The sequence below is a fragment of the Panthera tigris genome, chromosome F3 (assembly GCF_018350195.1).
Source record: "Panthera tigris isolate Pti1 chromosome F3, P.tigris_Pti1_mat1.1, whole genome shotgun sequence".
In the NCBI taxonomy this organism is placed as follows: domain Eukaryota; kingdom Metazoa; phylum Chordata; class Mammalia; order Carnivora; family Felidae; genus Panthera; species Panthera tigris.
Genome location: NC_056678.1, coordinates 17,209,762 through 17,236,237, shown reverse-complemented (window position 1 = coordinate 17,236,237; position 26,476 = coordinate 17,209,762). Strand labels below are relative to the sequence as shown.

General features: G+C 38.2%; 1 protein-coding gene across 1 annotated transcript; it reads left to right on the top strand.

Moving 5' to 3' along the window:
- The first annotated feature begins 95 nt into the window (after window positions 1–95).
- MRPS14 (mitochondrial ribosomal protein S14) lies at window positions 96–26,067 on the top strand. The gene is made up of 3 exons (XM_007084001.3): window positions 96–202; window positions 9,903–10,061; window positions 25,609–26,067. Exons 1-3 carry the CDS (start codon window positions 158–160, stop codon window positions 25,789–25,791), a joined length of 387 nt encoding a protein of 128 aa, XP_007084063.1. The 5' UTR covers window positions 96–157; the 3' UTR covers window positions 25,792–26,067.
- Window positions 26,068–26,476: the final 409 nt, after the last annotated feature.

The window sequence follows — 26,476 nt, the reverse complement described above, 5'->3', positions numbered from 1 at the left end:
GCCCCACGTTCCTTGAAATACCGCGAGAACGCGAAGCCAATAAACCCTCCAGAGGTAGCCTAAAGACACGCGCCCCGCCCCGGGCCCCGCCCCTCGCGTCCGCGCCGTATTCGGTAGTCAATAAAATTGCGGCGTCTCGGCGTTTGCGGCGGATAACATGGCGGCTTCCATGTTGGGTTCTCTGCTGCGGACGGTCCGGCAGGTCAGGCCTGCGCCCTTAGCCCCATGCCTCCTCCTTCCCACTGAATCCCCAAACCCACGGGTCCCCTACTACTCTACCAACTGCAGTGCCCAGTGTGGACCCGTCTCAGGGGAGGTCCGAACTGCAGATTTGGTGTTCGTAAGCCTATAACTGACAGGCATTGAAAGCTGCAGGTTGCCGCCGATTTGTAAGAAGTTAGTGCAGGTGGAGAAGAGTAGGAGTCCGTGGATTGAGGCCCGAGGGATTCCCAACGTTACGCAAGGAGAGTCGAGCAAAGACTTGGGCGTTCAGCGAGGGAGAGGGAAAGCTTGGAGAGTGTCGTGGCCCAGAGGCAGGTGACAGAATTTCTGGGAGCAGAGTGGTCAGCCCTCTGCTCAGAGTTGCCAGACCAATTAAAAGGGGGAGATAATTGGCTGTTGGTTTTAGCAGTGTGGAGGTTGGGGCCTCCATCATAGCAGTTTTAATGGCGTGGTGGGGGCCAAAGCGTTCAAGAGAGAATGAGGAAAGAAATTGGGAGACCACGAGTATCGACGAACCTTTGCAGATGTTTTGCCGCAAAGGGGAGCCGAAAAATGGGTCAGTAACTGGAAGGACAGGTGGGTTAAGAGTGTTTTGTGTCTGTTTTTTCACGTGACAGAAGTTAACTGCAGGTTTTTGTGTTAAAGCGGAAGATCCTGTAGCCTGGGAAAAATTGAGAGGGAAGAATTGCTGGAGCTGTGCCCTTGTGTAGGTAGAAGGTGATGGGTCCCTGTTCCATTATTTGGTCTAAGGAACATGGACAGTTCATCACCTGCGGTAGCATTGTCCAATAGAAATATAATGCCAACTAACACGTGTAACTTAAAACATTCTAGTAGCTATGTTAACAAGGCAAAAAGAAACATGAAAATTTTAATAAAATATTTGAAGCCAGCATATCCAGAATATTACTTCAATATGTAATCTATGAAAATGACTTATGAGATATTTGCATTCTTTTTCATACCAGATCTTCAAAATCCAGTTTGAATTTTACTTCCGGCACATCCGTTTGAATGCCAAATTTTCCACTATTAACATGGAAAATGTAGCCCTACCAAAACAATAAAGTTGTTTGATATTTACAGCTGCTTCAGGTTAAATTTTTAATGAATTAGGAATTAACGTTCTCCAGTTGCACTAGTTACTGCATTTCAGGTAGTAGAAATTCAAGTTCGGTAGAATATGTGGTTAGCGGCTACTATCTTAGAATGGATCTTTAATAACAGGAGGGAATATACAGCATATGATTACAGATTCTGCTAAGTGGGTAGATGTAACAGATATTTATGGAAATTTCTGATTGCTTCTAATTCTGTAATTAAAGAGAAGTCATCAGTGGCATGTGAGGATGTGGGAGCAGGTGTTAGGGATTTAAGGAAAGAAGAAATGGCGTGAAATAGGAGTAGACAGGAAAACTAGTAACAACAATTGGGAGCAAGTATAGTGATGTTAGAGAGGGGCCAGAGAGTTGAGGATGTATGAAAGACAACATTGTATTTACATGCTATGGAATTCAGGCTGGGTAAGAAGAGAAAGGAAATCAAGACCTGACAGTGAAAAGGTGGTAGGCTCGGGGCGCCTGGGTGGCTCAGTCGGTTAAGCGTCTGACTTCCGCTCAGGTCATGATCTCGCACTCTGTGAGTTCCAGCCCTGTGTCAGATTCTGTGTCTCCCTCTCTGGCCCTCCCCCGTTCATGCTGTCTTTCTCTGTCTCATAAATAAATGTTAAAAAATTTTTTTTAATAAAAAAGAAAAGGTAGAGGATCAATGAATTAAAAACCTCACAGGAATTGTTATCGGGGTGTTTGAAGGAACAAGCTAGAAATAAGCAATAGAGAATGAGATACACAAAACTGAGATGATAGAAGGCTTGCACTTAATGGTGATAAAAGACTCAGGGCAAGGAAGTTAGTACAAAAGTCACTGGAGGAGAGGGGTTCGAGGAACAGAGATCAGGGGATAATTTCATGTATATTGGCTCACCAGGAATTAGGACAAGAATATCAGAGAGCATCTGATTTTTTTTTTTTAATGTTTATTTATTTTTAAGAGAAAGAGGAGCAGGGGAGGAGTGGGGGGGTAGGGGGGCGGGACAGAGGATCCGAAGCCGGCTCTGTGCTGACGGGAGAGAGAGCCTGATGCAGGGCTCGAACTCACCATCTGGGAGATCATGACTGGAGTGGAAGCTGGATGCTCAACCGACTGAGCCACGCAGGTGCCCCTGAGCATTTTATTCTTGATTTCAGCTCAGGTCATGATCTCAGGGTCATGAATTCAAGCCCCGCATTGGAGCCTACTTTAAAAATAATACTATTGGAGAGAGTAACAGTGAGCCAGGATCTAGATTCATTTAAAAATGAAAGTGGTAGTTGAGTGCAGGAGTGAGGGGTAGTGGGAGGTATAACCCAAAAGCATTAAAGTCACAGCTTCCTTTCAAGAAGGAAGGTTTGGGAGCTGCCCTGAAGAGCGAGCAGTACACTTCCCGCACACCTCTACACCCAGTCGTGGGAGAGGAAAAAAAAAAAAAAAAAAAAAAAAAAAACAACTATAGGGGAGGCTATCAGGAGGGATTCAAGATTCAGCTAGAGCAAAAATCTGAAGATGGTAATAAGAGAAGTTGAGGATTTAGAAGATATTGATGACCATACAGCATGAATTGAAGAGGGCCCGGTGGAGGCATTTTGGGAGGTGACAAGGGGTGAGAAGGGGACAGGAAAGTGTATAGAACAGAATAGATTGCAGTCTTCATATATACAGCATTGTTAGAAACCAATAAGAAAATATTGACAATATAATAGAAATGTAGGCAAAGGACATAAAACATTCACAGAAGAAATAATGTAACCAACCAATAAATGTTTTAAGAGTGTATTTCTAGTCAAAAAAATTATACAATGAGAAACGAGACATGTTTTAAAATGAGAGATGTTTTAGGGGCATCTGAGTGGCTGGGTTAAGTGTCTGACTTCGGCTCAGGTCATGATCTCAGGGTTCGTGAGTTCAAGCCCCACGTCGGGCTCTGTGCTGACAGCTCAGAGCCTGGAGCCCCCTTCAGATTCTGTGTCTCCCTCTGTCTTCCCCTCTGTCTCTTGCATTATCTCAAAAATAAACATTAAAAAAATTTTTTAAAAAATGAGAGGTTTTAAAATAAATAGAAACCTGTTAGGAGATGGTAGAGAGGAAGTTGATTAGAAATAGTTTGGAAAAGAATTGAAGGAGAATGTTTAATTTTGAGTTCTAAGTCTCCTTAACTTTCAGTTTCGTAGGTAAAAGCAAACTTTGTGATGCCCCTCAACATAAATTGTTTCTTTCAGCCAAAATGATCTCCGCTTGTCGTATGAATATATCTTATTCATTTTCTATTTTGGTTTGGACAAACTTCACCTTTTCTCCCTTCCCCCCACGCCCCAGCTGTATAAAAATTCTGTCTCTTCAAAGCCTTACTGAAGGTCCATTTTCCAGGACACTTGTTTCCAGCCCAGCCCCAGTGACCATGGTATTCGTTTGACTCAGTTATGTCAAATCAATATTGAAATTCCATTTGTGTTTATTTCCAAAGGTGATTGGAGAATTGTTGTCTTTCTCCATGAGAATTTCAGCACTGAAGGCATTCAGTTTATCTTTTATTAATAGATTGAAAAAATGTTTGCTTTCCAGTAGTCTCATTTTCACTTTTATATTCTTTATTATTCTGTACATATATTTCTTCTATAAACAGCTTTTATTGGAAGCCATCATTACTTTCTGTAGCTGAAATTTAATTAACATATAGCATTTACTCTGGTTTGGGACAGTCTTGAGTTTGTAGTGGCTTGTACAATCTATGCCTGCACTATGTTAAGCAAACTGTAGGTGAGTAAATTTGAAGGTCTAATTGACTTTATTAAGTAATCTTGAATCAGGCACCATCCCATCTAACAAGTAGAGGGAAGCTCTTAGGACTTGTACAAAATGAAGATTTTTATAGGAAGGATGGTGGGGCAAGAAAGTTATCGGCAAAAGAAAAGGTAAGATCACCTTCCCTTAGGGGGAAAGAGCACTGGGCCTTGTGCAGATAATGTCATCTTCCTTTGGGGTGGGGATGGAGGGCCCATGTGGCACTCATTGGCACCCATCAGAAAATTCTTGACTAGTTAAGACTGCTTTTCTGGGGGAGGTTGAAACAATTAGATTAGAGACTAGGGCTAAGTGATGCCATTTTGGGTCTGTGGTTTTCTATTTTACAGTTACCCCCTTTTGATCTGATTCTCAGCTTAACAGAAATGTGATCAAAATTAAAGGCATTAACGCCACTCTCAGTTACCAACCTCAAGTTCTCGCAGTTTTTGTTATTCCCTTGTGTGGCCTGTCCATATGGTTATGGCTTAATCTCTGGGATATTCACAAGTCATGGCTTCAGGTTCACAATTTTTTAAATGTCATTTTCTTTGTTCCTTAGATGTTTCAAGTCCTTTAAAAAATTTTTTTAAGGTAATCTCTATACCCAACATGGGCTGAAACTCACCACCCCAAGGTCAAGAGTCGCACACTCCACCAACTGAGCCAGCCAGGCGCCCCCAGATGTTTCAGGTCTTAGGGAAATCATTTGCTTGGTGGTTAACAGCTGTGAACATGCATTTAAAGCTTTTAAGAGAATACAACGCACCACAGAAGTTATTATGATTACTAGAAGCAAGGTAATTTCAATATATGGAGTGTACTATAGAGCTATGGTTCCCAAGACCCAAACCAGTCAAAATTAACTAATTCAAAGAAAGACCCCATGCAAAGAGCTACCTTTTTAAGCCAAGTGACTTGTTCTGTGATCTTATGTAATTGAGTTTCAGCTTCCCCAGAAGTGTTAATCTAAGCATAGCAGGTGGTGGCCATAAGCACAGACATCTTGCTCAGATAAAAGATAATCAAGAGCTATTTTATTATTAAGGACAGCTTTGACTCGAGAATCTAAGGATCTCTATTGGGCTGCTATTGCTTTAGCAACAGATTTTGCAATGATTCTAAGAATTAAGGAGCAGTTCTTGATCACAGCCTCATTTATGTATATCTCTAACCAGAGAAATAGGGACCTGTCAAAAGGAATGAATTCTGATTCATGAATAGGCCCTTTTTTAACTCAGCAGTGTAAATTCAGGGGAATCGACTGATGAGATGTCTTATTTTGCTTGTGAAAAGTTAAGAGCCCAGTTAGATTTTAGCTAAGCCTGAAGTTAAAGAGGTTGTGCCCTCTTAGCAACAGCCTGGGAGATACAGCTGGGGACATTAATCTTTCCAGGCCAGTGCCAGAGTAAAGGAAAAGGAGAATGGATTATGGATTTTTAGTATGAAGTCGATCTGTCATCTTGGACTGAAGCAGTCTACCTCAATACCAGCCACTTCTCTTTCTTGTCAATTTGATTTAGAGGTCTGCAGCATCTGTATGGACCAAGGGTCAGGTGGAGCTTTTTTTTTTTTTTTTTTTTTTTTTTTTAAGCTGTGTGTTGTGTACCCAACACTTAATATGTTTTAGTTTTGCTGTAGCATCAGTGGTCAGGAGTACTAGGTAAGGTCTTTTCCAGTGGGGCTCAAGAACTGTTTTTCTCTAAGAATGTTTCCAAAACGCCACTTTATCTACATGTGCCACACTCTTACAAATACAACGTAAAGACGTAGTATAACTTATTTGACAATGCTTCCCATATTTTACTTATTTTTACATATTTTCCCCCAGCTCCTCCCCCCCCATTTATATATTAATTAACAAATCTTTCAGAATATTCCAGGTCAAAGACTTCATTTGTTTATTTTTAAAGTTTATTTGAGAGAGAGGGTGTACACGGGCACTTGAGCGGGGGAGGGTCAGAGACGGGGAGAGAGAATCCTGAGCAGAGCCCCACTGATCCCAGCCCTAGGTGGGGCTCGAACCCAGGAACCCTGAGATCATGACCTGAGCCAAAATCAAGAGTCACTTAACAGACTGAGCCACCCAGGTGTCCCTTAAAACTCATTTTATAAAATAATTTCATTTTAATCTTAACCAGCTTGATCACACATTAATATTCCTTTTCAAAGACTTCTTTTCAACAAACCTATAACTTTTTCCCCCTACATTTCTGTTTTATCATGTGTTTTTAATTTGTTTTCCCCTTAACAAAAATTCATCTCTAATTCTCATACTTTTTTTTAGTGAAAACATATCCTACTTCCTTGGCATATGGAGATGTTTCCCTTATTTTTAGTAGTTTTAATTACATATATTAATTTGAATTTCTAACTTAGAAACTAATTTCTAGTGAAAAGAAGTAAGCAATTGTGAATGGTCTGGTAACCAGCATTCCTTAAATTTGCAAATTTATGAATACATTTTATAATTTCTAGAAACATGTATGTCTTTTTGAAATTTTTAAAAATATTTGAGAGAGGGAGAGTGGGCGGGGAGGGGTAGAGAGAGAGGCGACAGAGGATCTGAAGCAGGCTCTGTGCTGACAGCACAGGGTCTGATGCGGGGCTCAAACTCACAAATGAGCCAGAGATCATGACCTGAGCTGACGTCGGACACTTAACCGACTGAGCCACCCAGGTGCCCCTAAATATTTTAATGTAGCATTAACACACCTAAATATCTTTTAGTTTCTCTGTAATCAAAAGATAAACCTGTGTTTAGTAATTAATGTTTTAGTATTTTGTCCTATTTGGAAAGGATCTAGATATTTAATGAATTTATCTTAACTCATCATTTAACTTAGCAAAACTTTAAGGTTTCAAGTTACTAAAAAGATTTGGACACTATTTTAAAAGGTTACCTAAAACTTTTTATTTGTTAAGCAATTATGTTTAAATTACCTACCAAAACTTGATTAAACATTAGACAAAGTCTGCCATTATCCCTAAGCTATTATATTTTGGTGGCCGATGTTGTAAGCGATAGGTAGAATAAAAGTTTTATATTTAATGGTGATGACTCCAAAGATTTGCCTGTTTTTAAACTTTTTTTTAATGTTTGTTTATTTTTGAGGAGGAGCAAAGAGAGAGGGAGACACAGAATCTGAAGCAGGGTCCAGGCTCTGAGCTGTCAGCACAGATGTGGGGCTTGAACTCAAGAGTCTGATGCAGGGCTTGAACTCAAGAATCATGAGAGCGTGACCTGAGCGGAAGTCAGATGCTTAACTGACTGAGCCACCCAGACACCCCTAAACTAGTTTTCATATCACCTCTGTTTTCAGATCACATGAACTTGAAAAACATTTGGGTTAAATTCTAGCTTTCTGAGAGTTTTAGAATGCCCAAATTTTCCAAGCATTTGCCTTCAAACCAACTAAATAGAGCTCCTTTACTGCTCCTTTAGCAGTATCATTTGGAGTTAGAGAAAATATCTCATATTTACAACATATATGGACACAAATACGTAGATGAGATATAAACAAAAATTTATAGCTTTTGTTTTTACTGATATTTCCAAATACCTCCTTGTATGTATTTATTTGTTTGGGGGGAGGGGGATGAAAACTTCCCCCTAAAGTTTTGCATTTTAAAGAATGGCTCTTAGGTCCTAGAGAAGAGGGTGGGTAGAAAATTTACAGAAAAAGTATCCAAGTTTTCTTCAAGGTGGAGATTTGGAGCATATCTGTGTGTTATCAAAGGTGCTGGAGTCTGGGCTTGAGAACTCTTTCAGCAGTTTGTATTTTAAAAGGGGCGCCTGGCTGGCTCAGTCAGTAGAGCTTGTGAAGCCTACTTAAAAAAACAAAAAAATAGAAGGGCCTTTTTCCCACTTTTTTTTTTTCCTTTAGTCTCAGGTGATTGTGGGCTGCGCTTCCATTTCAGAGATGTGATAAGATTTAATCATTTCAAGGGACAGAGAAAGAATGTAAAAAAAAATTTTTATGAGAGCTTCAGGATAATTGCAATTTAAAATTTACCTTTTTTCTTAAGGACAGGACAATTTTGTTTCAATATCCTGGTCTTTTATAATATGCACATTTTGAGAATAGGCGAGGTTTTAGGATTGTTAAAGATAGGTGGGTTTTGACTTTCTGGTTTTGGAGAGATTTGTAAGACAAAGACCGTTTTTCTCCAGAGAACTGGGTTACGGCCTGAATATCAAGGAACTGGCTCACGTTTTTAAATAGATTTACTTATTTATATCAGGGAGATTTTTAATGAAAATGAGAATGAAAAGATGGTTGTCTTTGTAAAGTCTGTATAAAATAAAGCATTTTAACAGAAGCCTTCTTTCTGGTTATACGGTTCAACCTTGGCATCTATAATCCTTCTGTTAGTATAAAGTATTAGCTTTATACTTTAAAACGTGTGCTGCTGTTCCACGGACAGGAATTCTCTGGTGGGCAGTGTCTAGGATACACCTGCAAAGGTCGTGCATGAAAATGCCTGAGGCTGGCTGGGATTGATCATAGTAAACCAGGCCCTACGGTTTGTTTCTCAGGCTTCCGCTAAAATCACTTTCTGCTTTCGGTGTTTACAAGAATAGTTGATATACTTTGAACCTAGAGATTAGGCTGGAGTACTCTCCCTGAATCTTGTAGGGAAGAGGAAGTTAAAACAGGGCTGGATTTTAAGAAGGGGAAATTTTGGGATGCCCAGGTGGCTCAGTTGGTTAAGCATCTGACTCTTGGTTTCAGCTCAGGTCATGATCTCACAGTTTTGTGGGTTTGAGCCCTGAATCAAGTTCTGTGCTGATAGTGCAGAGCTTGCTTAGGATCCTCCCCCTCCCCGACCCCCCTCTTCCTCTCTCTCTCTCTGCTCTTCCCCTGCTCAGAAAGCTCCAAAATAAACTTAAAAAAAGGGGGGGGGGTATTTTCATTGGATGTGGACATTTATTTGTCTTAAGCCTAATTTTTGTTCTTTTTTTTAAAGTTTAGAGAGAGTGTGCATGTGAGAGTATCTTTGGTTAAGCCATAAAAAGGCTTACTGATAGGAGTCGATATTAAAATTAATAAGACCTGACTTGTTAATGGCCAGACAATGAAGCCTTTAAATTGGCTACATTTGGGGAAAAAAATTATAAAGAGCTCTCAATTGCCTAATTAGTAGAATGGCTAGTTTTAGGGACTCCTTTGACAAGATAAAAGAACAAAAATTAGAGGTGCCTGGGTCGCTCAGTGGGTTGAGCATCTGACTCTCGACACATGCATGTCACATCCATGCAGTGGAATATACAACCTAAAGAAAAGGAGAAGCTTTTTAACTTATGAATATGAAAGATCTCCAAGATACATTGTTAAATGAGAAAAAAGAGTAAGGGCATGAAACATGGGGGCGGGGGGGGGGGCGGTATATGTATTTGTATAGGTAAAGATATCTGGAAAGATACCTTTGGAAGTGGAGGGGTCATCATTGGTCAGGTAAGGGATGAGGTAGGAGAGAGTCCACCCTGTTTTTTCTTTTTACATTTTTTTGGTTTTTGAACCACTGTTAGCCTAAGTAAAGGTCAAACAATTATAATAAAAATCTAAGAAAATGTTTCACTTGCCAATACACCTTATTGGCATTATTAATTACCACCATTTTGGCTTAATGTACATTTGTAAAAGTTATTTATTTTGAATTAAGTCTACTTAAGTTATTAAAATGATCCAAAATTATTAGAATAAAGCTATTAGGTCATAAATAGGAAAAGGGATCACAGAATGGGAGACACTGGCAGAGCCTGGGTCTCACTGTCCTTCACCTTGTTCCTTGTATTTTAGATGGTTCCTTCCTCAGCTTCAGGTCAAGTTCGAGGTTATTATGTAGACTGGAAAATGCTGCGTGATGTGAAGAGACGAAAAATTGCCTACGAGTATGCAGATGAGAGGCTTCGAATCAATTCCCTCAGGAAGAATACCATTTTGCCAAAAGATCTTCAGGTGAGCTAATTAAGATGCGTCCCAATGTGCCACAAGATCATTCTCAAAAAGCACGGTTGATACTGTTGTAACTTAGTAACAATATAATTTCTGGAGGATATGATCAAATTCTCCCGGTCAACCTAAATTAATACCCTTGAAGTTATTCTGGTGAATTTCAGATTAAAGAGAACTTTTCATTCCTAACTAGCCTTTTAACTGTTTATTAGATGATCTTTAGAAAGTACTGGTGAATGGTAATCACACAGAAATTGGACAGTTATTTTGACCTAAGGACTCTCCCCCACTTCTTGCCACTCTTTCAACACTCTCCAGGCATTGGGAGGCTGTGCTGACGATTGAGGCCATGTGCCTCATATGTGGCCTAAGCTGTTCCTCACCCAGGGCAATGGGTGCCTGCTCTCTGAACTCCTTCGCCCACCTCTGTGTGCTGAGGTGGTTTTCCATCTGGTTTACTTTCTTCTCATACTCCTTAGCTTGAATAAGAGGATGCCAACCCTGTTTGGCCTCCTGAAGCATATGGGTCCTGCACCTAGCTGGTGACACAGCATACCTGCATTCATGAGTCTTGTTGAGAACCTGAACTCAAACTCAAGGCTACTCAGACTATCAAAAGCTCAGAGGAAAATAAAAAAATACTTATAGAAGCTGGCTGAATAATATACAGGCCACTCATTACCATTAATTCTTTTTAATCTTGTCCAGATTAGCCAGATCAGCAGAAAACTGAGTGTCCTGAACCATTCGGTTATGGCTTTTACCATACAGCATTAAGCTACTTGCTTACATTTAGGGAGTCGTAAGAGGAGGCCTCTGAGAAAAACTTAAGATGTTGTGGAGGATGTTATTTATGAAGACCCCCCGTTCCTCCCTAAGGAATGGCTCTGGTATGAGAACCAGCAATAGCTGTTCAAGGACTCCGTGAGTTGTAGGAACTGATCCTGGCTCTGTGTTGCCTACCAAGTAGCATACAGATCAAACTTCTGTCCCAGAGGTCTGTCTCTAACAGACTTACAGGCTTTTCACAGTGCACACTATTGTCTCATTGTCCCTGTGCCCCAATTTCCTCATTTGTAAATTGACTTAAATCTTTTTTGGGAACAAGGAGAGGTATAGAAGTGTATATACATAATAGGTACGTACATACATACATAATTCATAGCTCTTCTAGGACAGCCTCCACGAAACTTGACTTCCAGCCTGGTCTCCCCTCCAGTCCACTTTATAGCACATACTATCTACCATTCATTGACTTAATTGTCAGTGTATAGAATTCACTAAATATTTCATAATGGCAACACATGCACAAGCTCTTGGAGATTAGGAAATAATTTTTTTTCAGCTGTGCAACATATATATTTGATTTGCTAATTCTGTATATTACTCTGTGTACAATGATAACGATAAGTGTAGTCATTGTCACCATACAATGTTACACAATATTTTGACTATTCCCTATCTCTGTGACGTACTTATTTTATAACTGGAAGTATATACCTTTAATTTTAAAATAACATTTAAATAACATTAAAGTAACATTTAATGTTATTAGTTTCAGGTAACTAACACATTGATTCAAAAATTCTGTACATAATGATCAGCCATATGTGTAATCACCATGCAACATTATTGCAATATTATTGACTGTATTCCCCATGCTGTACTTTCCTTTTTTTGTTCTTTAATTGAAGTATAGCTCATGCACACTGTTCTGTTAGTTTCAGGTGTACAACCTAGTGATTTGACAACTCTATGCATTGCTATCCTCACCACTAGTGTAGTTACCATCTGCCACCATATAACGCTATTTATGATACATTGACTATATTCCTTATGCTGTACCTTTCCTCCCTGTGACTTATTCATTCCATAACTGGAAGCCTGCACTTTCTATTTTCCTTCACCCCTTTTGCCCATATACCCACATATCTGCCCTCTGACAATCACCGGTTTTCATTTTTGTGGGTGAATTTCTATTTTAGTAGTTTGTTCAGTTGTTTTGTTTTTTAGATTTCGCATATAAGTGAAATCCTATGGCATTTGTCTTTCTGTTTTACTTATTTCACTTAGTATAATGACCTGTAAGTCTATCTGTATTGTTACGAATGGCAGGATCTCATTGCTTTTTAAGGCTGAGTAATATCCCATTGTGTATACATACACATCTTCTCTATCCATTCATCTATCATTGGACACTTGGGTTGCTTACATATCTTGACTATTGTAAATAATGCTATAATCGTAGGGGTACATATATTGTTTCAAATTAGTGTTTTTGTTTCTTTGGACAGATACCCAGTAGTGGATTACTAGGTTGTACTGTTTTCTATTTTTTATTTTTTGAGGAGACTTCATACTGTTTCCCACGGTGTCTGCACCAATTTACATTCCCACTGCAGGAGATTTCCCTTTTCTCTATATCCATGCCACTATTTAATTCTACCCATTCTGAAAGTTGTAAGGTAATGTCTCATTGTGGTTTTGATTTCGATGGTTAGTGATGTTGAGCATCTTTTTATTTGTCTGTTGGCCATCTATGTCTTCTTTGAAAAAATGTCTATTCAAGCCTTCTGCCTATTTTTTAACTGAATTATTTGCTTTTTTGGTATTGAGCTGTATAGGTTCTTTATATGTTTCTGGATATTAACCCCTTATCAGATGTATTTGGAGATGTCTTCTCTCATTCAGTAGGCTGCCTTTTTGTTGATGGTTTCCTTTAATGTGCAAAAGGTTTTTATTTTGGTGTAGTCCCAAAAATTTATTGTGTTTTTGTTTCTCTTGCCTGAAGAGATATAACTAGAAAAATATTGCTAAAGCCAATGTCCAAGAGATTACTATCTATGTTTTCTAGGAGTTACGTGGTTGCAGTTTCTCACATTTAGGTCTTTAATCCATATCAAGTTTATTTTTGTGTGGAGTGTAAGAATGTGGTCCAGTTTCATTCTTTGGTGGGTAGCACTTCAGTTTTCCCAATCACATTTATTGAAAAGACCGTCTTTTCCTCATTGTGTACATCCTTACCTCCTTGTTATAGATGAATTAACCATATGAGTGTGGATTTATTTCTGGGCTCTCTAGTCCTATCCCATTGACCTAGCGTGTCTGTTTTTGTGCTGATACCATGCTGTTTGATTGTTACAGCTTTGTAGTATATCTTGAAATCTGGGTTTGTGATACCTCCAGCCTTGTTGTTTCTCCGGTTTGCTTTGGCTATTCAGGGTCTTGTGTGGTTCTAAGCAAACTTTTGTATTACTTGTTTTAGTTCTATGAAAAATACTGTTGGTATTTTGATAGGGATTGCATTGAATCTATAGATTGCTTTGGGTAGTATGGACATTTAAACAATATTAATTCTTCTAATCCATGACTATGGGATATCTTTCCATTTGTTTGTGTCATCGTCAGTATCTTCCAGTTTTCAGAGGATAGGTTTTTCACCTCCTTGGTTAAATTGGCAACCATACTAGAAGTAGTACGTTAATCACTTATGAAGCCAATATGGGAATTAAAATGCTAAAGTAGTAAAAATCAGTTTTATCTACAAAAATTAGTCTAAGGATAAACAAAATAAGATGTAAAATATAACATCATATACATAAAACATGGATGGGGTTAATTTAGTGCTTTTACTGTATGTTTGAATTTAAGATACAGCAACATAATACAGACTGTTAAACACTGAAGATGTTATATATAACCCTGTGGTAACCACAAATGAAGAGGTTATAGTAAATACACAAAAAATAGACAAAAATCCAAGCATAACACTAAAGAAAGACCTCAAACCCCAAGCGAAAAGAACAAAAGAAGGACAAAAAATAGACAAAAACTACAAAAACAATAAGGACACGCCAAACTGCTAATAACTGCATATATATCAGTAATTACTTTAAATGTGAGTGGACTAAATGCTCCAATCCAAAGATACAGGATGACGGAGTGGATTAAAAAAAAAGACCCATCTGTACACTGCCTACAAGAGACTCCCGTCAAGACCTAAAGATGTATACAAACTGAAGGTGATGGGACGCAGAAACACATTCCGTGCAAATAGCGCAAAACAAAAAAAGCCAGGGTAGCAACGCTTTAGGTGCATTTTCTGCACTGTGGGGATGGCAGAGGGAGAGGTGAACCAAGACTTCATTGTCAAGATGGAGAGCCCACCCCCAGCACTCCACAGGATTGTGCCAGCCCACCATCTCCACATACAAGTAGTTCAGGTAAACAACCTATGAGTGTAACACTTAGAGAATGATTAAGGAAAACTAGATCTTCATTTGATTCCTGTTACAGTTTGGTAAAACATCTTAAAGTAGAGAATGAAGAAAATTATCAGACTTCTTCAGAGAAACCAACATCTTCAACAGAAGAAAACTGTTTGAATTTCAAAAAAAAAATTTAAATACATAGACAATAAATTTGAAGAACGCGCATATTTGAAAAATACCTTCAAGAATATCAGTTCAGGGGCGCCTGGCTGTCTCAGTTGGTAGAGCGTATGACTCTTGATCTTGGGCTTGTGAGTTTGAGCCCCACATTGGGTATAGGAATTACTTTAAAAAAAATAAAATCTTTAAAAACAAAACAAAACAACATCAGTGCATGTGAATCTAAATTGATAGTCATGCAGTGATCTGCAAAGTGTTGTTGTGGATGAGGATCTTCTCAAATAAGGATTAAGTGTGAAGAAAAAGCAAAATTGGTGAAGCCAATTGAGAAGAAAGAAGACCTTCCCTGGAGGCCAAAACTGGTCAAAATGTACAGATCAAAGACTGACGTGTCTCAGTGACAGTTAATACAGAAGTGGAGAAGCTGGAGCCAGCTGTGGCTTTATGAGTTGCAGTCAGCTACGTCTGAGGAGAACAAGAAACCCAACCTTACAAAGCTGATAGACCCCTGTGGGTTAGATGATCAGTTGCTACCCTGTAACAGAAATGAAGAATTTGTTAGTGTTTAATAATTCTTTCTCCAGAATATTTTTGAGAATAACAATTTAAGAGATACCTAACCCATTTTAAAAGGAAGATAGAAACCATTAGGGCTTAAAGAAAGGTATCTTGATGAACATCAGTTTAGGGCACTCTGTTATATAAATACAAAGTAGGCTCTAAAATGAAAATTTAGGGGGCACCTTGGTGGCTCAGTTGGTTAAGTATCTGACTCTTGAGTTCAGCTCAGGTTGTGTTCACGGTTTGGGAGATTAAGCCCCGTGTCGGGGTCCGTGCTTACAGCGTGGAGCCTACTTAGGATTCTCTCTCTACTCTCTCTCTGCCCCTCGAACTGACCGTGTGCTTTCTCTCTCTCAAAATAAATAAACTTTAAAAAATAAATAAAATGAAAATTTAGGATTGTGGATAAATTTTCCAAAGAAAACTGGACATTTAAAGAAATGTGAAAAAAATTTAGATCATGTTTTAAAAACTAATTTGGACATTCCTTGAAGTCTGTTTTAATACCTTTGGGTTTAGTGGTCTAAAAATGCCTGCATGTCTCCTAAGTTTATGAACATTATTTCCAAGTGTCACATATTTCCATCTGGATGGTATAGCAGGTAATTAAACTTGCTCATATGTCCAAAATTAAAAAAAAAAAAAAAAAAAGACTTTAAAACAAAGACTGTAGCAAGAGACAAAAAAAAAAAAAAAGGCATTACATAATGATAAAGGGATCAATCCTACAAGAGGATATAACAATTATAAATATTTATGTACCCAACATAGGAGCACCTAAGTACATAAAGCAAATATTAATAGATATAAAGGGAGAAATCGACAGTAAAACAATAATAGTAGGGAGCTTTCACACCTCACTTATTTCAGTGGATAGATCAGCCAGACAGAAAACCAATAAGAAACTGAGGCTTTGATTGTCACATTAGACAGACCTAACAGATATATATATAGAACATTCCATCTGAAAACAGAATACACATTCTTTTCAAGTACACATGGAACATTCTCCAGGATAGATCACATGTAAGTTCATAAAGCAAGTCTCAGTAAATGTAAGAGGATTGAAATCCTATCAAACATGTTTTCTGACCATAACAGTATGAGACTAGAAATCAATTACAAGAGAAAAATCTGGAAAAAACACAAACACCTGGAGGCTAAACAACATGACACTAAGCAACAAGTGAGTCAGGAGGAAATCAAGGAGAAAGTCAAAAAAATACATGGAGACAAATGAAAATAAAAACACTGTAGTCCAAAATCTTTAGGACATGGCAAAAGCATTTCTAAGAGGGAGGTTTAAAGTCCTACAGGCCTACCTCAAGAAATAAGAAAAATCTCAAACAACCTAACCTAACACTTAAACTAGAAAAAGATCAAATCTCAGAGCTAGTAGATGGAAGGAAATAATAAAGATCAGAAGAAATAAATGAAATAGAGACAGGAAAATAACAGTAGAAAAGGTCAATGATAGAGCTAATTCTTTGGAAAGATAAAATTGACATTTAACCAGACTTACCAAGAAAAAATAAGGAATGTAATCAAAAATGAAGGAGAGGAAATAGTAATTGACATCACAGAAATACAAAGGATTAGAGAGAACATTTGAAAAATTATATGTCAACAAATTGGGCACTCTAGAACAAATGGATGATTTCCTAGAAACATACATTTTCCGAAAACTGAATCAGGAAGATGTAGAAAATTTCAACAGGAGTGCCCAGGTGGCTCAGTTAAGTGTGTGACTTTGGCTCAGATCATGATTTCATGGTTCATGAGTTCGAGCCCTGCATCAGGCTATGTGCTGACAGTGCAGAGCCTGCCTGGGTTCATTCTCTCTCTCTCTCTCTCCCCCTCTTCCTTTTCTTCTTCCCTTACCCCACTAGCTCACATGTATGCATGTGTTCTCTCTCAATATAAATAAATTTTTAAAAAAGTAAATAGGGGTGTCTAGGTGGCTCAGTCAGTTGAGCATCCGGCTCTTGGTTTCAGCTCAGGTCATAATCTCACAGTTTTGTGAGTTTGAGCCCTATATCTGGCTCTGTGCTTAGGATTCTCTCTCTCCCTCTCTCACTCTCTCACTGTCCCTCCCCTGTTCGTGCTGTCCCTGTCTCTCTCAAAATAAATAAACTTAAAAACATTTTTTTTTAAATACAAATAAAAGAACATTTGAACAGACCTGTTACTAGTAACGAAATTGAATTGGTAATCAAACTCCCAACAAACAAAATTCCAGAACCAAATGTCTTCACAGATAACCTCTACCAAACATGTATAAAAGAGTTAAGGGGTGCCTGGGTGACTCAGTCGGTTGAGCATCCAACTCTTGATTTTGGCATGGGTCACGATCCCAGGGTTGTGGGATTTAAGCCCAGCATCAGGCTCTGTGCTGAGTGTGGAGCCTGCTTAAGATTCTCTCTCCCCCCTCTTCCTCCCCCTCTGCCCCTCTCCCCTGCTCGTGCTCGCTCGCTCTCTCTCTCTCTCTAAAATAAAAAATAAATAAAATAGACTTAATGTTTATTCTTAAACTATTCCAGTAAATAAAAGAGGAAGGAAAACTCCCAATTCATTCTACATGGCCACAGTTACCCTAGTACCAAACCAGACAGAGACACTACAAAATCTCTGATGAACACAGGTGGAAAACATCCTTAAAAAAAAAAAATTAGCAAAGCAATTTCAGCATATATATTAAAAGATCATTCACAAAGATTTATTTCAGGGATGCAAGAGTGGGTCACTTTTGGCAAATCAAATCAGATACACTAACAAGAGAAAGGATAAAAACCATATGATCATCTCAGTAGATGCATTTGACATAATACACTAGCCATTCACAATAAAACTCTCAGCAAAGTGAACATACCTCAAATTAGTAAAGGCCATATATGAAAAACCCCCAATTAACATCATACTCAGTGGTGAAAAATTGAAAGTTTTTCCACTAAGTTCCAGAACAAGACCAGGATGTCCACTCTCACTACTTTTATTCAACATACTACTGGAATTCAACTGCAACAATCACACAAGAAAAAGAACTTAAACCATCGAAATTGGTAAAGAAGAAGTAAAACTGTCACCATTTGCAGATGACCCGATACTATATATAGACAACCCAAATTACTCCACCAAAAAACTGTTACTACTGATCAATGATTTTAATAAAGGTGCATGATAAAAAAATTAATATACAGAAATCTATTGCATTTTTATACACTAATAATGAAATAGAAAAAAAAATTAAGAAAACAATCCCACTTACAATCACACCAAAAAGAATAAAGTACCTAGGAAATATTCTTAATGCTTAATAGTTTATGACAATTTAGTGGATTTTATATGCATTTTCTTATTTAATTTATGCACTTTTTATATGTTAGAATAATTACTGTGCTTTCTTACAGTCTAGCACAGGATCAATCATACCTGTCAGGTTTAAATGAATACAGTCACACTAATACGCACATATATAAGAATAAACTTCTAAGAAATCCTTAATGCAAACTTTTGCAGTAATCTTTTTCCTCCATCTTGACCACTTTTGCCCTTCTAGATTCATTCTTTACATTGCAGTTGATCTTAAAAATGGATATCTCAGGGTGCCTGGGTGGCTCAGTCGGTTAAGTGTCCAACTGTCAGTCTTGGCTCAGGTCATGATCTCACAGTTTGTGAGATTGAGCCCCATGTTGGGCTCTTGGCTCAGGTCACGATCTCACGGTTTGTGAGATCTATCTCTGTGCGGAGTCTGCTTGGGATTCTCTGTCTCTGCTCTTCCCTGTCTTACTCTCTCAAAATAAATTTAAAAACTTAAAAATAAATAAAAATGGAAATCTCACCTGATCTTTCATCTTTCTTACTCCAGCTGCCAGAATCTTTACCACAGATGTCAGGGCTCTGTTATCCTCATTCTCCAGCCTCAGACCACATTCCCTCTTACTTGCTCTGCATCCCAGAGGTTTCAGATTTTAAAGATTCATAAATCATATGGGGAATAACCAAACTTTATACCTTAAGGAACTAGAAAAAGAAGAGTAAACTTTAAGCCCAACTTAGCAAAAGAAAGGAACTCACAGGGGTACCTGGTTGGCTCAGTTGGTAGAACATGTGACTCTTGATCTCAGGGTTGTGAGCTCAACCCCCACACTGGGCGTAGAGCTTACTTAAAAAAAAAAAAAAAAAAAAGAAAAATAATAAAGATCAAAGCAGAAATAAATGAGAGACCAGAAAAACACTAAAGATCAATGAAACTAAGAGCTGATATTTTGAAAAGATAAACAAAATTGACAAATATTTAGCTAAACTAAGTAAAAAAGAGCAAAAACTCAAAATCGCAATGAAAAAGGAAACATTACATCTGAGATCACAGGAATACAAAGTATCATAAGAAACTGATATGAACCATTCATTAAATGCCAGCAAATTGGAGAACCTAGACAAAATGGGTAAATTCCTAGAAATATACAACCTAACGAGACTAAGTGGAGGAGAAATAGAAAATCTGAACTGACCAATAATGAGTAAGGCTATTGAATTAGTGATCAAAAACCTTTCAACAAAGAAAAGCCCATAAATGGCTTTATGAGTGAATTCCATCAAATATTTAAAGATAAATTAATATACTTCTCAAACTGTTCCAAAATATTAAAGACAAGGGAACACTTGCAAATTTATGTTATCAGATCAGCATGATACTATTACAAAGCCAGATAAAGACACTATAAGAAAAAGAAACTACAGGCCAATTTCCCTGAAGAATATAGATGCAAAAATTCTCAACAAAATACTAGCAAATCATATTCAATAACATATTAACAATATCATCCGCTATGACCAAATGGGATTTGTCCCTGGCATGCTAAGATGATTCAACATATGCAAGTCAGTAAATATGATATACCACCTTAATAGAATAAAATATAAAACTCATGGTTGGGGCACCTGGGTGTCTCAGCTGAACATCTGACTCTTGATTTTGGCTCAGGTCATGATCTCAGGGTCATGGGATTGAGTCCCGTGTTGGGTTCTGCACTGGGTGTGGAGCCTGCTTAGGATTCTCTCTCCCTCTGCCCTCCCCTACTTGAACTTGTTCTCGCTCTGTCTCTCTCTCTCTCTCTCTCTCTCTCTCTCTCTAAAAAAAAAAAAAAAAATCATATGGTTGTCTCAGCAGATGCAGAAAAATCATTTGGCAGAATTCAACATTATTTCATGATAAAAGCTCTCAACAAAGAGCTGCATGTAGAAGAAACATGCAACAAAAGAATAAGCCCATAGCTGACATCATATTCAGTGGTGAACAGCTGAAAGCTTTTCCTCTAAGATCAAGAACAGGAAAAAGATGCCCACTCTTGGTTCTTTTATGCAACATAGTACTAGAAGTCATAGCCAGAGCAGTCAGGCAAGAAAAAATTTTCAAAGGTATTCAAATCAGAAATCTGAATAGGAAATAATATAAGCAGATGTACAATGGCATCAAAATCAATAGAATATTTAGGAATAAATTTAAAGAGGGGACAGATCTGTACACTGAAAACTATAAGACATTGATGAAGGAAATTGAAGAAGACCTAAATGAAAAGATAATTCTGTGTTCAGGGATCAAAAGAATTAATATTAAAATGTCCATACTATACAAAGCCATCTATAGACTCTTTGCAATCCCTATAAAAATTCCAATGGCCTTTGTCACAGAAATTAAAAAAAAAAAAAAAAAAATTCTAAAATTCATATGGAATCACAGAAGACCCCTGAATAGCCAGAGCAAATCTGAGAGAAGTACGAAACTGGAGGCCACATGCTTTCTTTCTTTCTTTTTTTTTTTTTTTTTGTAGTAAAAGGACCTACACACCTCCTGACTTTTTTTTTTAACATTCATTTTTTTTTTTTTTCAAAAGAGAGTGCATGTGAGAGTTGGGGGAGGGGCAGAGAGGAGACCGATCCAGAGCAGGCTGCATGCTGTCAGCACAGAGCCCAATGTGGGGCTCAAACTCATGAACCAGGGGATCATGACCTGAGGCAAAGTTGGACACTTCACGGACTGAGCCACCCAGGTGCCCCTACACACTTTCTAATTTTTAAAATGCTATTACAGGAGCGCCTGGCTGGCTCAGTCATTAGAGCATGTGACTCTTGATCTTGGGGTTCTGCGTTCAAGCTCCACATTTGGTATAGAGATTACTTTAAAAAAATCTTTGAAGAAAAAACTTCATTACAAAGCTATAGTACTCAAAATAGTATGATACTCCATAACACATAGAGCAGTGAAAAGGAAGCAAGAGCCCAGAACCCAATCCAGTTGATTCCCAACAAGCGAACCAAAACTCAGTAGGGGAGGAGTAGTTTCTCTAACAAATGGTGTTGGGGAAGCTGGATGTTCATGTGCAAAAGAATGACACTGGACCTCCGTCCTATACCACTCCCAATAATTAACTCGAAATGGGTGAAAACTTAAACCTGAAACCGTAAAACTTCTAGAAGAAAACATAAGGGAAGAGCTCCTTGACATTGGTGTTGGCAGTGATTTTTTAGATATGACATCAAAAGCATAAGCAACAAAAGCAAAAATAAATGAGTGGGACTGCATAGAAGTAAGCAGCTTCTGCACGGCAAAAGGTCTGAGAAAGGGTGCACTAATTATTGAAACTGGAGTTTCCTCAAAAAGTTAAAATTAGAACCATATGACCTAGCAGTTCTACTTCTGAGTGAAGAAAATGAAAATACGAATTCGAGAAGATATCTGCACCCCCACATATATTGCAGCATTATTCACAGTTGCCAAGTCATGGAAGCACCCTACATGTCAGCAAATGAAGGAGATATTTATTCAAAGAAAATGTGGTGCGCGTGCACACACCCAATGTAGTAGGATTTTCCTTTTGTAGTAACTTGAACGTACCTTGGGAACATTACATTAAATCAGAGGAAGACAAATGTTTGATCTCACTTACGTATATAATGTGATATAAGTTGAACTCCTAGGAATAGATTATAATGGTGGTTACCAGTGGCTGGGAGGTAGGGGAAATGGGAAGATATTGGGCAAAGTGTACAAACTTCTGTTTATAAACTGAATAAGTGCTGAGAATCTAACATATAAAATGGTGATTATAGTTAACAGTACTGCGTTACATGCTTGAAACTTGCTAAGAGAGTAATGTTATATGTTCTCATCACCCCCCAAAAAAGGTAATTATTTGGGGTGATGGAGGTGTTCATTAGGCCTTATTGTAGTAATTATTTTGCAAGGTATACATGTATTAAATGTGTTAACACAATGTTATATGTCAATTACATCTCAGTAAAGCTGGGAAAAAAACATGGGGAGACAACAGAAATAAATACATTCACATATTTTCCAAATGACTTAAACAAGAATGTATATAGTGGTGAAAAACTGAGGGCTTTTCCTTTAAGAACCGAAACAAGACAAGAATGTCTACTCTTGCCACTTTTATTCTACATGGTACCGGGAGTCCTAGCCACAGCAATCAGACAAAAGTTAGGTTTAGATAGCATCCAAATTGATAAGGAAGAGGTTAAACTGTCACTATTTGGAGGTGACAAGATATTATATATAGAAAACCCTAAAGACTTCACCAAAAAACTTATTAGAGGTAATAAATGAATTCAGTAAAGTTTCAGGATACAAAATTAATGCACAGAAATTAGTTGCATTTCTATACACTAATGACAGAGTAGCAGAAAGAGGCATTAAGAAAACAGTCCCAGGGCGCCTGGGAGCCAGTTAAGCGGCCCACTTTGGCTCAGGTCATGATCTTGTAGTTTGTGAGTCCAAGCCCACGTCGGTCTCTATGCTGACAGCTCAGAGCCGGAGCCTGCTTCAGATTCTGTGTCTCCCTCTCTCTCTGCCCCTCCCCTGCTCACACCCTGTCTCTGTCTCTCAAAAATGAATAAAAACGTTAAAAAAAAAAAGAGAGAAAGAAACAGTCCCATTTACAGTTGCACCCAAAACATTAAATAGGAATAAACCAAGAAGTCGAAAGATCTGTACTCTAAAAACTATAAAACGTTGATGAAAGAAATTAAAGATGATACAAACAAATGGAAACATATTCCATGCTCATGGATTGGAAGGATTAATATTGTTTGTCCATACTACCCAAAGCAATCTACAGATTCAGTGCAATCCCTATCAAAACACCACCAGCACTTCTCACAGAACTAGAACAAATAATAATAAAATTTTTATGGAACCACTTACGAGCTCAGTATCCAAAGTAATGTTGAGAAAGAACAAAGCTGGAGGTATCCCAATCCCAGATTTCAAGATAAACAGCAAAGCAATAATAATCAAAACAGTGTTCTACTGGCACAGAAGTAGACCTAGATCACTGGAAAGGAAATAAACTCAGTTAATCTACAACAAAGGAAGCAAGCATGTACAGTGGGGAAAAGACTGTCTCTTCAGTAAATGCTTTTGGAAAACTGGACCACTTACTTAACCATACCCAAAAATAAACTCAAAATGGGTTAAAGACCTAAATGTGAGGCCTGAAATAAAACTCCTGGAAGAAAATATAGGCAGTAATTTCTTTGATATCAGCTATAGCAACATTTTTCTAGATATGTCTTCTTAGGCAAGGGAAACAAAAGTATAAGTAAATTATTGGGACTACACCACAATAAAAGTTTTTGCACATCAAGAAAATGAAAAGACAACCTAATGAATAGAAGATATTTGCAAATGATAATAGGTTAGTACCCTAGATATATAAAGAACTCCTACAACTCAACACCCCAAAAAAGCAAAAAATAATTCAATTAAAAAGAGAGAAAAAAAAGGACCTATGAATAGGCATTTTTCCGAAGAAGACAAACAGATGGCCAACAGACACATGAAAAGATGTTCCACGTCACTCATCATAAGGAAATGCCAGTCAAAGCTACAATGAGATGTCACTTGACACTTGTCAGAATGGTTAGAATTAAAAAGATAAGTGTTGGCAAGGATGTGGGTTAAAGGGAATCTTCAGGCATTGTTGGTGGGAATATAAATTTGGTGCAGCCACTGTGGGAGACAGTGTGGAGGTTGCTCAAATTAGAAATACTGTATGATTCATTCAGGGCGCCTAAGTGGCTCAGTCAGTTAAGTGTCTGACTCTTGATTTTAGCTTGGGTCATGATCTCACATTTTGTGAGATTGAGCCCAGGACTGGGCTCTATGCAGTCAGCACAGAGCCTACTTGGGTTCTCTTTCCTTCTTTCCCTGCCGCCCCCCTGCTCTCACACGCACTCTCTCTCAAAAACAAATATTAAAAAATAAAAAAAACCCAAAAAACTATATGATTCAGTAATTCCGCTACTAGGTGTTTACCCGTGGGAAACGAAAGCACTAATTCAGAAAGGTACATGCACCTCTGTGTTTACTGCAGCATTATTTACAGTAGCCAAGATACAGAAGCAACCTAAGTGCCTATCGACAGAAAATTGGATAAAGATGTGTGTGTGTATACATATATATACACAGTGAAATATTACTTAGCCATAAAAAGCAATGAGATCTTGTCATTTTCAACAACATGGATGAACTTAGAAAGTATTATATGCTAAGTGAAAGAAAAATGTTACATATACTTGCATTTATACATGGGATCTAAATAACACAAGACCCATAAATACAGAAAACAAACTGAGGGGAGAGATGGGCACAAGGAAGGAGAGGGAGTGGGAGGCACAGGCTTCCTGTTATAGGGTGAATAAGTCATGGGGATGGAAGGTACAGCATGAGGAATATAGTCAGTGGCATTGCCTTAGGGTGGCATGGTGACAATTGGTAGCCACGCATGTGGTGGGCACAGCACAATGTGTAGACGTGTCGAATCACCATGTTATACACCTGTAGCTGACATCGTGTGTCAACTGTACTTCAATAGAAATAAAAATAAGATTCAGAGAAAGAAAAATTTATACAGCTGCCCTATTCATGATAGCTCAAAACTGGAAACCACCCAGATGTCCATCAACTATAGAATGGATAAGTGAATTCCAGTATGATGAAAAGAAATTATGTATGGCCACACAATGAAAATCAAACAGTATGGATGAATCTCACAAGCATATTATTATTGAATGGAAGAAGCCAAAGAGAAATGAATAAAAAAGAATGCCTATTATATGGTTAGATTTATATAAAATTCGGAGTAAGAAAAGCTCATCTGTGGTGTTAGTAATCAGGTGAGCTGTTAGCTGACAGTGTCTGTGCTCAGTGTCTGAAAGGAGGCACAGCCAGGGCCTGGGGTACCCATCATGGGTTTTTTTGTACTCTAGTTCCTTATTACTCAGATGTTCTGTTAAAAGTTACTGAGCTGTTACACTTCCGGTTTGTAGATTTTTGTGTACCTATGTTAAATTTCTATAAAATTTTAAAAATTGTATTGGGAGCATGCCAAACATTTCTGTCATTTTTCTGGTCTGTTTCTAGCCAAAGGTTAGGGTTCACTAGTGTGTCTAAGGTTCTTCGGACAAACTGGCTGTATCAGTGAATCTAGCCCTTTGTTCCCCTACTCCAAGCATTGACTTACGCATATAGAATAAATATATGCCTGTGATATGTGTAATAATGTTGTGACTTCCCTTAGGAAGTGGCTGATGGAGAAATCGCTGCCCTTCCCCGGGATAGCTGTCCTGTTAGAATCCGAAATCGGTGCGTTATGACGTCCCGTCCACGTGGTGTAAAGCGGCGCTGGAGGCTTAGTCGTATTGTCTTCCGTCACTTAGCAGACCACGGGCAACTGTCGGGGATCCAGCGGGCAATGTGGTGATCAGCTCCGGACCCACTGAGCAGGGAAACCAGGTCTGGCAAGAAGAGACTTTTCTAATAGACAAAACCCTGGTTTTATAGAGGTCCAATGTAGGAGTCGTCTAGTCTACCTGATACTGCCTGTTAAATTACTTCTTAATTTTAAATTAAGAAATTTGGATGTTTCATTCTGTCAGTGAACTCTGGCCATCTGTGAGTTCTCTTGGACTTAAAAATTAAACATACTGCCTCCCTGCATAGTACAAGGAGTACAGTAATAAAAAATATTGTGAATATATTCTCTGTATACCTGCCTTTTCCTTCACATTTAATCTTTTAATAACATCCTAAAAGTTCCTGTATTTTTTAAGTACATTATTTCATAAAGCAGTTTTATCTAACAGTTATTGCAACTCATGGACAAGTAGCTCATCTGTGACAACTTGTAATCTTGGGTTGAGCTTCCCTGACATGCGCAGAACACTTTACCATTTCTCATTGTTAGAGAAATGGTATGTCGGAAGGTAGAGACCATGTTCTTGATGATCTAATGCTCGGCTTCTTTGTGTGATGGCTGAACAAAAGGCACTAAATATTTCCTTGTTCCATCTTCAGTGGCCTTCAGAACAAAATGTCTCTTTAAGCCCCTGAAAATCTATCCAAAGAGGAGAAGTTTTGTTGGAATAGTATATATTTTCTGTATTCTT